The sequence below is a fragment of the Meleagris gallopavo genome, chromosome 1 (genome assembly GCF_905368555.1).
Source record: "Meleagris gallopavo chromosome 1, MGAL_WU_HG_1.1, whole genome shotgun sequence".
In the NCBI taxonomy this organism is placed as follows: Eukaryota; Metazoa; Chordata; class Aves; order Galliformes; family Phasianidae; genus Meleagris; species Meleagris gallopavo.
This window is the reverse complement of record NC_139404.1, coordinates 47,039,343-47,052,522: the sequence shown is the minus strand read 5'-3', so window position 1 is coordinate 47,052,522 and position 13,180 is coordinate 47,039,343. Positions and strand designations below refer to the sequence as shown.

The 13,180-nt window shown below is 36.6% G+C and overlaps 1 protein-coding gene across 1 annotated transcript in view; it reads left to right on the top strand.

Moving 5' to 3' along the window:
- NUP205 (nucleoporin 205) overlaps positions 1–13,180 on the top strand; it is a 45,235-nt gene that overhangs the window by 28,750 nt on the left and 3,305 nt on the right. Inside the window, exons 26-39 of the mRNA XM_085223957.1 lie at positions 109–266; positions 1,715–1,795; positions 2,390–2,581; positions 3,446–3,716; positions 4,137–4,235; positions 5,343–5,491; positions 6,261–6,452; positions 6,650–6,771; positions 8,278–8,416; positions 8,630–8,756; positions 9,534–9,610; positions 11,145–11,273; positions 11,808–11,934; positions 12,662–12,828. Of these exons, the coding sequence (XP_085080083.1) occupies positions 109–266; positions 1,715–1,795; positions 2,390–2,581; positions 3,446–3,716; positions 4,137–4,235; positions 5,343–5,491; positions 6,261–6,452; positions 6,650–6,771; positions 8,278–8,416; positions 8,630–8,756; positions 9,534–9,610; positions 11,145–11,273; positions 11,808–11,934; positions 12,662–12,828 (2,030 nt within the window). The remainder of the gene's footprint in view (positions 1–108; positions 267–1,714; positions 1,796–2,389; positions 2,582–3,445; positions 3,717–4,136; positions 4,236–5,342; positions 5,492–6,260; positions 6,453–6,649; positions 6,772–8,277; positions 8,417–8,629; positions 8,757–9,533; positions 9,611–11,144; positions 11,274–11,807; positions 11,935–12,661; positions 12,829–13,180) is intronic.

Sequence of the window (13,180 nt, the reverse complement as noted above, 5' to 3'; positions counted from 1 at the left end):
GAATTTACAGAGGTAAATATGACTCTTATCATCAGTCGTTTTATTTGATCCTTTTTTTTCCTCCCTGTGGTATTTCAGAATACATCCTGAATTGTTTTGTATTTACAGTTCGCAGGAAAATCTTAAGTATCTTGGATTCAATTGACTTCAGTCAGGACATTCCAGAGCCTTTGCAACTGGATTTTTTTGATCGTGTTCAGATTGAGCAAGTCATTGCTAATTGTGAACACAAGAATGCACGTGGGCAAGTGGTCTGCAATGTCAAGGTGCGCAGTCTTCTCAAATTGTGTGTGCCATTTATATCCTGATAATTATTAATTTCTTTAATTCATCAGTTCAATAATTACGCTTTGAAAGTTGCTTTTACAAAAAGAATGTAGTTGTGCAAACTGTTTGGATTAACTTACATTTTCTTCTGTATTGTATACATAGATTTCTCATTTATGCCTGATAGATTTATGAGTTCAAGATGCTTTCGGGAATATTTTCTGTTTTAATGATCTTCCCTCCTCAGAATAGCCAAATGAAATTGCAGAAATGACTTCTACAATTCATGTTTTGTTGTTCCGCAACACACAGCTGTGTAGTACTGCACATGTATACAATTATGTACATAAAATACTTGTGTACTGCAGTTGTCCTTAAAGGCTTCAGTTAAGATAGTGTCTCATGGGGATAAGTACTTGACAAGTATATAATATGAGGGCTGCTGTGAAAGTAATGCTTCCTATTTTATTATGTTGGCCCACAGCGTCAGAGGTGGATATTGGTGGAATGGCAGTAGAGGTTGAACCTTCCTGCCAGTATTTCAGTATGTTCTGTTGCCATGTGACAGATGGCAGCAGAGGGGCAGTCTGACAAAATTATGTTTGACACGGAAGTGCAAGTGAAGCAAAAGTGTGTGGAAAAAAACTGCACCCATTGATGCTCGCTGAATATTATGGATACCAAAGAGTGGATGTGAGTGCAGTGAAGTGTGTGGTGCATTTCAGCAGTGGTGAAAGTGATATGAAAGACAAGCTGTATTCTGGATGGCCATGTGCAGCTGTCACAACATGAAATAAAGAGCATCTCAATCAGCTCATCCACATGAATTAGCTAATGGTGTTGACTATGCTGGAAAAAAATGTTTTGTAGCAGAGAATTTGCTCTATCAGATAGTGTTATTGTGCTCTTTGTATCTGTTGTAGTCTCCATGGAAATAGGAAGCATTATTTTCAGAGTATTTTCAGAGTAGATAGATCACAATTTTTTCAGATCTAAAAGACACTCAACAAAGCAGGAGTAGAACAGAATATCTAAGTGATCTTGATGGCAATGAGAAAACTGCTACTTGACATTACAAACTAAGCACTCTACACTGTAAATGTGCTTTAGAGAGGAGATAAACATTTACATCTGTGCAAGAGGTCTGTAGTGAAGATTGACAAGAAAAGGGAGTGTGATGTACTGGAAGAACTGATGAAAATTCTGAACAATTAGGAATGGAAGGAGACAAATAAGTGCAAAGATGAAAAGTGCAATCAGCAAGCAGAGACTGGACAGCTAGAAGTAGTTAGAGAATTAAATATGGGAGAAACCTAAAAAATGGGTGAGATTCATTTGAATTTCAGTCTTTCAACTGCATTTCTTACTATGTAGCTACCTCCTAAATAATTTTAAATCTTTTCTGTGGTTAAAGTTTCTTATTTTTAATAATCCTTTCCCATTTCAGCATCTTCACAGAGTTCTGGTTGCAGAAGTCAATGCCCTGCAAGGAATGGCAGCAATAGGTCAGAGACCATTACTTATGGAGGTAAGAAAATAAAAAATAAGCTGCTGTTGTTTCTCTTGGTGAATTTTATGAAGTGTTATACAGTAAGTTTTACCATGAAAACCTGTATAATTGAGTCCTGAACTTTGAGTTAATAATTCATGAAAGTGGGGAAAAAAAAAAAAAAAAAAAAAAGACATCGGTAGAGAAACTAGTTGTTAACATACTGTTCTCTGTACAGTATCAACCAAGTTTGGCTTGCCTGTCTTGTAGGAGATACCAGTTGTATTTCTGCTTTCTTCTACACAGTTAGTTTCTTTGAAGTTGGGGGATCTTAGTTGATGCTCCTACTATCTTTTAACTTTATTTGCAATTGGATTTGAAAATAGAAAGATGAAAGAGAGATGACTGACACTAAAATGAGAAGATAATACATGGATAGCTTTTTCCGCAGTTGTCTGTTTTCATTTTTAAGGTGTATGTTAAAATTTCCTTCAAGTTTCTAAAGCTAAAGACTTACCCTTTTTTTCTCCAACGACTTACTAATAGATTAAAACTTGTAATCTTGAAAGCTATCATTGTCATTAACCTCTTTTAGCATATTGTAACTCAAGTTTCTTTGTCACGGGTGGTCAGGAGATCAACACCATCCTGCAATACGTGGTGGAGCGGAATAAACTGTTGCAATGCCTCCATGCTAAGAAGCATGCTTTAGAGTCATGGAGGCAGCTGGTGGAAATTATACTCACTGCCTGCCCCCAGGATCTTATACAGGCTGAAGACAGACAATTGATTATCCGTGATTTATTACAGGATGTTCATGACAAGGTAAAGCTTTATTGGAAAACAATTCTCTCCTTGAACTTTGTTGCTCTATCTTTTTGAAAGAGAAACTACTCTTCATGTAGCATTCTTGATTAGAGACAAAACAAAATTTCTCTGCCTTTAGTATTCTTTTCAGCTTTCTGATTGCTACTGTGCTTAATTTAGAATGCACTGTGAACAGAGTAGCTATGTGAACTGTGAATCTTATATTGATAAATTTCAAAGACATTTTAGGGTTAACTTGGAATAATGATAGCCTGGAAGAGGTGAGTGAGGAGACAGCCCATTTTTATAATGAACACAGAAGAACAACTCACTGATGTGATGAAGGCAGCCAGTACTGCATTTGTTAATTTATTGCATTTAGATACTCGTTTAAATCTTATCAATACCCCTTTTGAAGAGTGAAAGAGTTTATGAATCCTCATAGTAGAGGAAGGATTCTGTAATTAGAAATAGCTGTGAGAGGCTAAATTAATTACTTCTATAACTGTAGGGAAAAGCCGTGGCAGATAACCAGTTCTAAATTACCCAAGAAAGGATGATTGTCACAATCCAGTTAAAGAAAGAAAGATTTGCTAAACTATCCCAAGGATCAGGGCTCAACAAATACTCCAAAAGGAGGGAGCTCCAGGAAGAGATCCTTCCTTTGTAGCAGTCAGCCAGTCAGCCCTGAAACGATGCTTAGGGAAAGGTGGAACCCTGATTGCTTTCACCTGTGCACCCAAGGCTGGCTGTGTCCCTTGACTAGGTGCTCAATCATTGGTTGAGGCTGTGACTTAGCAATTCCCATACAGTAACTCATGAAATTAGACACTTACGGACTTTTTCTTCTGCTACTGCTTGTTTGTTTTCTTCTGTGTTAAGATCCTGGATGATGATGCAGCTCAGGAGCTGATGCCAGTGGTGGCAGGGGCTGTGTTCACCCTCACTGCCCATCTTAGCCAGTCTGTGAAAACAGAGCAGAAACAGCCACTTGCAGTCCCAATGACTGGACAGTCCCAATATGTCTTGATGCTGGATGGTTCTTTTACCTCATCACCTGGCTCTGAGAGCATATCCATGGGTTTTGCTTCCATTGGTGACTCTTCACTCCACATCATCTTAAAAAAGCTGCTGGATTTCATTTTGAAAACAGGTATTTGCAAGGCACGTGTAAGAATTCTAACCACTGAAAGTAGAAAGATGGTCTGAACTACTTGATTTAACAAACCTACTGCAGTGAAGTTTTTTTTTATTGCAGTCAATTAGATGGATCTTCCAAGATTCATATTGAGGTATTGTAAGTGATACTGCTAATATGAAAAAGAATAATTAAAAAAAGGCATATTTTTTTAAATCAGGACAATCAGAAGAGAGTGTAAATTACTTTAAAGGGAATAATTCAGCGTAAACTTGCTGAATTTACTCATAAATACATTTTTATACAAACAGTAGAACTCTAATAAATCTGTTTGTTTTATCTTTACCAGCTCTGCCACAGAAAAGTGTCAGTGGAAGATAACTTTATGAAGACTGCATCTATTTGGTTCTAATTGTGAATATTTCTTGCACACAGGTGGTGGATTCCAGAGAGTGAGGACACACCTTTATGGGTCACTGCTTTATTATTTACAGATTGCACAGAGACCGGATGAACCAGACACTTTAGAAGCTGGTATGGTTCAATTGTATTTTGGGAAAGAGAAAAAAAGAAAAGAAAAAAAAAACAAAACACAAAAACCCAAACATGCTGAGATAGTTTATGATACAAATTTTGTCTATTTGAATTGTTTGTCCACTTAAGCACTCAAGAAGATACAGCATTTGTTTTCATATAGAGCAATGACTCACAGCTATAAAGTTGTTGAAAGACTGGAGATCACTTGGACCTACCTCAGAACAGTTATAGCTGTAGAAATATGTTGCCTTCACACCTTTATGTGTTTAGTGATGCCACTATGATTATGTTTAAAAAAAACCAAAACAACCAAACAGCCTTAGAGATAATATTCTTTCTGTTTAGTGGGAGACTCCAGGGGAAAACAAACAAAACCACAAAACAAAGCAAAAAACCCCAAAACAAACAAACAAAAACTCAGTAAAATGCCTTTTTCAAGCTAGTTGGATGCTACTTAACCAGCCAAGAGAGCTTATGGCCAAAATTACATTGTCTCTGTTAATTGCTTGGGTACTTGACTCATCAGCGTTTATTACTGCTATTTCATCTTAGATGTTGAATGAGGATGGAAAAAAACACTTGGGGTTACTAATTGTGCATGCAGAATGCTATTACTCGATCAGTTTTTTGAGCCTAAGTGAAAATAACTGAAATTGTTATGACCTCTCTGTAGTTTATTGCTGGCTTTGAAGTCAGGACTTTTCCACTTACATCTCATGTACTCATCTTGTTTACTTTCCTTTAAACTGAGTATTTTGTTCTCAGTGAAAGTTTTAAGCTCTAAGAGCTATTTTAATTTGCATGTATTCAATCTTAAAATAATTTTGTACAGATTATTTACAAGCATGGAGTAAGTATACAGGCACAAACCTTTATTAATTCTGGCTGGCAGGTTATGTGATACTTAGGAAAAAAAAAAAGGATTTGTGAGAAAACATCTGCACTTCAATCAAAACCCATTATCCCATGGTTTTTATACTTCTATTTCAACATAGAGAATGCCCTGAAAGAAGTAGCCTGAGCTGTGCTATAACTAAGCTAATGCCAAGTTGCCCATCTTAGTATTTTTCCTTTTTAGCTTTACTTTTTTTTTTTTTTTTACAGCTAAAAAAACAATGTGGGAACGTCTGACAGCTCCTGAAGATGTGTTTAGTAAATTGCAACGAGAAAACATGGCAATTATTGAGAGTTATGGGGCAGCTCTCATGGAGGTGGTCTGTCGTGATGCTTGTGATGGCCATGAGATAGGCAGGGTAAATAAATCTATTCCTCTGCAATTATTGCTTTGTTTCTTATAGAGAACATTTTCCTACTGTGCAGAGAAGGTAAATTTCATGAGGTAGAACTGGAACATTCTTTGTAGAAACTTTGTCTCTTTCACATTTCTGTCCTCCCACTTTCCTTCAAGCTTTTAAAAGTATGGATGTTTATACATATTATTTTGTCAAAAAAGTAGTGTGTCCCTTTATTTAAAAACAAAAGTATCAAGGACTACTGCAGAAGATTGCAGATATGAGCTGCTGTGACGTTTATCTGTTATCTTTAAATCATGAACTTACTGTTTAACTTTCCCACTTTCGAAAGGTTTGTTGACTTCAGAAGTAATTATTTTGTGATAACTTCAGTAGACAGGAATCTAGTCAGAATGCAATCTAATTTTAATTACTAATAGTTCTTATAGCAATACTTCATTTAAAAATACTTTGGCACACTTATTGGTGAATAATATCTGTAATGTTTTGTTAAAGAATGAGCAATAGAGGAAACGTAATTGGCTTAGAGGAAAGATAATTGGTTTGTCCTATACTAAAACAAGAATTTTCACAAAATATTTTACAGTGAAGCGATTACGGTTGTAGACAGAAAAACATTCTGCTTTTAGGAAGTGATTAGAAACAACTCCCTAGCATTTAATATTTTGGGGTATTTGTTAGAAATCTCATTCATTTTATCGATTTAATCCTGCTTTGGATTTGTTTGTTAGCTTCCAGTTTTGTTTTTTTTTTTTCTTTCCCATCCCAGATGTTGGCATTGGCTTTGCTTGACCGCATTGTTTCAGTAGACAAGCAGCAGCAGTGGCTTTTATATCTCTCCAATAGTGGCTACCTGAAGGTGCTTGTGGATAGCCTAGTAGATGATGATCTCACTCTTCAGAGCTTACTCATGCCTCAGCCACCTTTACTTAAGGCGTTGTACACCTACGAATCCAAAATGGTAAGAGCACCTAAGGAACAATTTTGTGTTTCTAAATTTGAGTTGCTTATTTATACTCTAAATCAATTGTATGCAGAAATGCTGTACTAAAATTATAGTATTTGAAATGATGCTAAAATCAAGAGAGGAATTACCTATAAGTCTGTTGTTTGTTCATCACCAATAGCAAGTTCTTAAGTTTTTCTGTTGTTCTCTAGGCATTCCTCACCAGGGTAGCTAAGAGTCAGCAAGGGGCATTGGAACTGTTGCGGTCTGGTGTGATTGTGAGGCTGGCACAGTGTCAAGTATATGACATGCGACCTGAAACAGATCATCAGGGGTAAGTGTTGTTCCCCTAATTGGTTTTGAAAGTGTAATACAGTTACAAAGCACTTTATCTTTTTTACAGCCATGAGTCTTTTGAGTAAGTTTTAGTGGGTATATTCTTTTTTAATTTGTTCAAGCTTTTTTCTTTTATTGAGAGAAAAATTCCAAGTGAATTTACTTGCATGTTCAGTTGCTTATAGTATGTAAAGTTGTATTTGTTTAATTCCTTAGGCAGGAATGGTCCACTAATATTTTTTTTTAGACTAATATTTGAAAAGCTGGTCAACTACCACTGCTTCGGGGGATTGATAATTGGTGAACAAAAAGTAGAAAGTTAATCCTCCCCCATGATGCACTAACAATAGAGCAATAAACATGATAGAATAAATACAATTTCAGAAATATTTCATGTATGTAAGTATCAGCCATATACTGCTTGGCAAGTTTATTGGTATGTTGTCAAATTGTTGGTAATCACAAGATGACTGAGAGAAAAAAGTTGACTCTCAGAAAACTGAGCATTCAGGGAAAATCACCATGGCAAATTTGAAACCGTGGTCATTGTTCTAAATTTACAGTTTTTAGTTATGTACTGTGGGTTCAAACTTTGGAAAAAGTAAAACTTAGACAAGTAAGATGTGTGGGTGCTGGTTAGTTAAAACCTCAGTGTGAGCCAGCAGTGTGTGCTTGCAGCCCAGCCAGCCAGCTGTATCTTGGGCTACATCAAAGGGCTGGAGCAGCTATCCTGTGGAGACAAGCTAAGAGAATTGGGGTTGTTCAGTCTGAAGAAGGCTCCAGGGAGACCTTCTGGCAGCCTTCCATTACTTAGAGTGTGCATACCAGAAAGCTGTTAGAGGGACACTTCATCAGTGAGTGTAATGATAAGACAAAGGGTAATGGCTTTAAATGAAAAGACAGTAGATTTAGACGAGGTGTAAGGGAGAAGTTCTCCACTTTGAGGGTGGTAAGGCACTGTCACAGGTTGTCCAGGGCAGCTGTGGGCACTGCCATCCCTGCAAGTGCTCAGAGTCAAGTTGGATGGGCCTTTGGGCAACCTGATGTAGTGGAAGATGTCCCTGCCTATGGCAGGGAGATAGGAACAAGATGATCATTAAGATCCCTTCTAATCCAAACAATTCTATGGTTATATGAAATATTTTGTGTAGAAGTGTCAGTGACATGTATAGAATCATATGAAACATATAGGGCATTTGTAGAGGAGAGTGCTTTTCAATTGCTGCAGAATCAAGCACTTCCCTCGATAAAAAGTTTGAGAACATTTAGTTTTATTTCTGGAAAAGTAAAGAAAACATATGTCTTATTTCTAAGACAGACTTATTTCTTAGTCTGTTTTCTTATGTTGTAGTGCAGAGAAGTAATTATCTCTGCATGGAGAAAACGTCTGATGTCAAACTTTTAGGTTGAGGGTGGTTTTTAAGCTAAGGCTCTGCTTCATGAGCGGGCCTCATTTTTCTTCATTGTTTTTTCTTTATATTTCTTTTCCCCTGAACCTCTTAAGAATGTATGGAATGAGAGATCCCCCACTCTTCATTCCTGCTCCAGTGGAACGTTATCGCCAGATTCTTCTTCCAGCTCTTCAGCTGTGCCAAGTGATTCTCACATCCAGCATGGCACAACACCTGCAAGCAGCGGGACAGGTATGTTGTGAAAGATGCTGAAATATCACTGTTATTGTTCCTTCGATCAAATTGTGTGTCATCTTGCTCTGCTTAAACTATTTTAAAATAACATCTTCAATGATAATGAGAGATTGTTCTAAAAATTCCCTCAGAAGTTAGAACACTGCTTTCCCTTTGCTTACTGCTAAACTTTGATAGATTCATGTTTCCTTTTTTCTTCATGTGTTACAGGTTTTGCAGTTTCTCATTTCCCATTCAGATACTATCCAGGCAATCCTGAGGTGTCAACATGTTAGTGTTGGATCTCTCCAAGAACTGGCCTCCCTGACAGGAATAATCAGCAAGGCAGCTTTGCCTGGTAAGAACCTGTTGTTTTGAATTCTCTTACCTGCATTTGCATGAATATTGGAGTTTGTTTTCTATAAGGAATTAGTAGACTAGTATAATGTGCGTTTGATTTTCATTTTCTTTTCATTATCCTACCTGTGGAAGTAAGTCCTTTTTGTCTTTGAGATCACTTGTTAATAGTAGTGTTCAAAGTGCACGTGGTAACTTCAAAAAGAATTTTCATTCAGAAAATTCTACAGCTGAGGAAATAAAGGCTGAAAATGTTTGTGTACTCATACCTTTAGTAATGTTTTCTACATTTTTATTTCTTTTTTTACTTTACAAATAATTATTTTTTCCTGGAACTTCTGTGGATTAGCATGCTGCCATTTTTCTTGTGTGACTTACCTTCGTGGAGGACTAATCATTATTTTGATGTATACAGAGATTTCTACTGATTCTAGAAGACTTGCTTAAAATTTCAAAATAACTTCTCTATTTTGATTTAATGGCTTGTTCTGTTCAAAAGAAGGTGTGAGTACAATAGAAAGGAGTACAGAGTTGCAGGTTGAGGCCAAATATTAATTTGTGTATAGTATACTGTGCTTTTTAAAACTGCTTTGCAGATTAGTAACCTACATAGCATGCATACTAGCTGCATTCATATGAATATTTTCCTCTAAAATGTGCAAAATTTAGATTGTTCTGCTGATTTTTTTTTTCTGATCTTGTATTTAAATATACTTTTATACTGCCTTAATCTGTTTTCTTTTGAAAAAGTTAATTTCATGGCTGTATTTTTTATCAGGGGTGCTAAATGAATTGGATGTCGATGTTAATGAAGGGACACAGATGGAGCTACAAGGACATATAGGTCGATTTCAGGTGATAAAGTTACATATTTAACATCTGTCTTTTTGTAACTGTGTGTAGAGATTAGAGTTGCTTCTTGCTTCTGTAGATTTTATACTCTGACTAATAGGTAAGAAATGCATTGCTTTAACATTAAAAAGAATGTGCAGTGCTAATTTTTGGTGTGTGTTTTGTGGATAGGATGTGTACTGTTTATTTATTTATTTATTGCCATTTGATTTGGGAATGTGATTGTTGTTGTTTTGAAACAAATAGAAAAGACGTCATCTGCCAGTGTAAGAGTTAAGTCAGAGACATTTTTTGCTCTCCTTGGCTTAGGAATTTACCTTATGTGGAGAACAATTTGAGGCCAACACCAGTGCATGTGAAGTGGTGCAGGATATTGTTATCACTTCTGCCACCAGCATGCCTCCAGCTCAACAGTGTAGGACATTTAGCATGCTTATGTTAAGTTTCTTTGCTCTCCTTTTGAGAATAACTATGACTTAGAATCCAAAAGTAAAGCCGAGATAGAGTAAGTTTTGCTCAGGAGCTGTAACTGTTGCCCATATTGCAGCTCATCATTCAGCAGTGTTTTTGAAGCTTTGCTATTCATATCAGCAAGGATGTTCATAAAGAAAGATTCCTTGAAAACTGTCTGTAGACAGAGACCCTGACAAATATTTCTGGTTGCCAAGAGGAGGATGTGTTTTCTGGGCATTTTGATATTAACTGCTAGGCTGACCAGCCTAAAGCAGAGTAGCAAAATGTAAATGATTGCTGAAACGCTGGGCTAGTTGTTTCTCTCTGGCATCATCAAGATGCCATCTGGCATCAGCAAGAAACTCATGCAAAACAGCAGAAATGTTTCTTGTTAGGAGGAGTTTTAATTGGTTAATTTGAAACAGAGCTGTTCTGAGCAAAACTGCAAATCAGTCATCTGTCACTGTAACTTTTATCTTTAGTTTGTTGTGTTATTTTCATTAGGTAATTAAAAGACTTTTTCCTAAAAGCAATTACCAGTAAATGTTTAATCTTCAGTATCTTTTTGAACACTTTGTATGAAACTGACTTCCAGTTTGAGCGCCTGTGATGATCTTAGCAGCTGTATATAAAGTAAAACCAAATTTATAGGTTTTTCTTCCTTTTTATGAAACTACTGAATTGGGTTTTTTACTACTTTTATGCAACTTAGTATCTCCATATCCAGATTTTTCTTCTTGTAGATAAGTGTTTTAAATAGGTATACATAAACCTAAACTATCATTGCTGCTAGTCAGTATAACAGTCTGAAAGAGGTGTTAGACAACGTTGTGCCCTCCTAAATCACATCTCTTAAGGAGCTTTTTTAGGCTGTCATTAGCTTTTAATTTAACTAAAAGTGAGTTAAAGCATTGTGTTTTGAAAGATACAAATGTAGCTTGAGAAGTTCTAAAAATTTTATTTGCATCTCTGTCTTCCTATTGTGTGGTAAGGGATATGTCTTGCTCTTCTGCTTTTAAAAGTGATGAGGATCATGCACTTCCTTTGCTGAGATTCTAATTGAACTGTGTGTTTCTGATGGCAGCGCCAGTGCTTAGGACTTCTAAGTCGATTTGGTGGTTCAGACAGGCTACGGCAGTTTAAACTGCAGGATGATAACACAGAAGGAGACAGAGTGAACAAGAGAGATGAAATTGAGTTGGCCATGCAACAGGTAAGGACAAAAGAAATTGCAAGAACATTCAGTCTCAAATTATGGAATGTTACCTGTTGTGTAGGTTACTTTTGTTGTCATACTTTCATGTGATTTTAACTAGTTTTAATGCTCTGCACTATTTTCAGTTTGGTATAGGATCACAGATTTAATTTCTATTGAAAATAGTCATTGAAAATTTGGTTACTTAAACTTGCATGAGTGATCGTTATTGTTCTGGATACAAAGTCTGACAACTTCAAAGCTTTAAATTGATCAGAGAATTTCAAAACAAAGTCTGGATACAGAGGGCATGGAGAATACTAAGTTAGAACCCAAGAGGAGTTACGAGTGACCAGAAATTGTCAGACTAGTAGGTTTGGGAAAGAGGGATAAGGTTGTAAGTCCTAGACTTGAAATGGAAGTAGGGCTATAACTGGTCAGAAAAGAGAATCATCACATTCAACTGAACGGAGACAAAGAAAAATCAAATGCTGTTCATTGACTTTTATCCATGTTTCAACTTGCATACCATCTCCTTCTTTTTATTTTGAGATCTGTGCAAATGTGATGGAGTACTGTGAGTCGCTGATGTTGCAGAGTGCCCCCACTTTTGAGCACACTGTTTGTCTGTTCACTCCTAGCCTGTCAGAGTCGACCAACCGAGATGGGCCTCGTCAAGGTGAGATTTTTGGCTTCCTATTTTTTGGACATTGAACAGCAACATCTGGGCTAGTAAAAAATAACATAGCGGGGACTGCAGCTTCACGTATGCTTCATGTCAATGATGTAGCTGTTCATTTTCATATTCTGCAATAAATGGTTTTACAGCCTTGAATGAATCCAAATCAGGGAACTAATCAAGTTAAAACAAATATAACCAAAAATACTTTTTAAACCACTTCCCATTGGACCCTCAGAAATATGTGCATGAGTTAAAAAAAAAAAAAAAAAAAGCAGATATAAATAAGTAGTAAAAGACAGGGGAAGGTAAGGTTTTTTTTTTGTTTGTTTTTTTAGCAACTGTGCTGGATTAAATTATGCAAAACTAGGACCTCATTTATGACACGTACGATTAGTTTTAGTGTCTTCATTACAATACATGGCAACAGGCTTGGCTGTGCTATTATGCAGTTGAGTGGTTAAGAAATGTACCCTGTACGTTGTAGTTACATTTTCATGTGTTACACTCAGTACTTTGCTGACTGCCTTCTAGTACTGCTGCTGCAGAACTTTTAGCCTAGACTTCTATTTGTATGAATTCTGGCACAGAAATAAATCACAGACTTGCCAGTGCTTCCATGTCTTTCACTGCTTTATTGACAGAGCAGTATTGACTTCTTGATTTTTTATTTTTACCATTTTTCTTAATCTAATTTGCTTATTATAACTTGGTCATCTTTTTCTAGATACACAAGCACCAGTGGTCCCATACTGGCGCTTGCCTGGTTTGGGCATTATCATCTATCTACTGAAACAGAGCACTAATGATTTCTTCAGTTACTATGATAGCCATCGTCAGAGTGTTAACAAACTGCAGAATGTGGAGCAACTCCCACCAGATGAAATAAAAGAGGTAACATTTCTGCTGACTTTGTATGGACGATGTTGCTTGTAACATATACAGCTGTACCAGAGACTCTGAAGTATCTTAGATAAATAAATAGTTCCAGTTATTTTGCATGGTCCTTTCCGCTGTTGATAAAAGGACCCATGGAATGGGTGGCATAAAATTGATGGGGGGTAATACTGGACTTGTTAAAAGTTGAGTGATTTTTCATTATGTTGGAAAACCATTGTTAACACTTTGGGACTGTTCATCCTGTTTCTCCTTGACTACATAGATGCAACTTGTATAGTGTTTAGTAGCTGTGGTAGCTGTAACTTCTGCATCAGACCTTGGGTTACAGATGATGGGATTGCAGAGA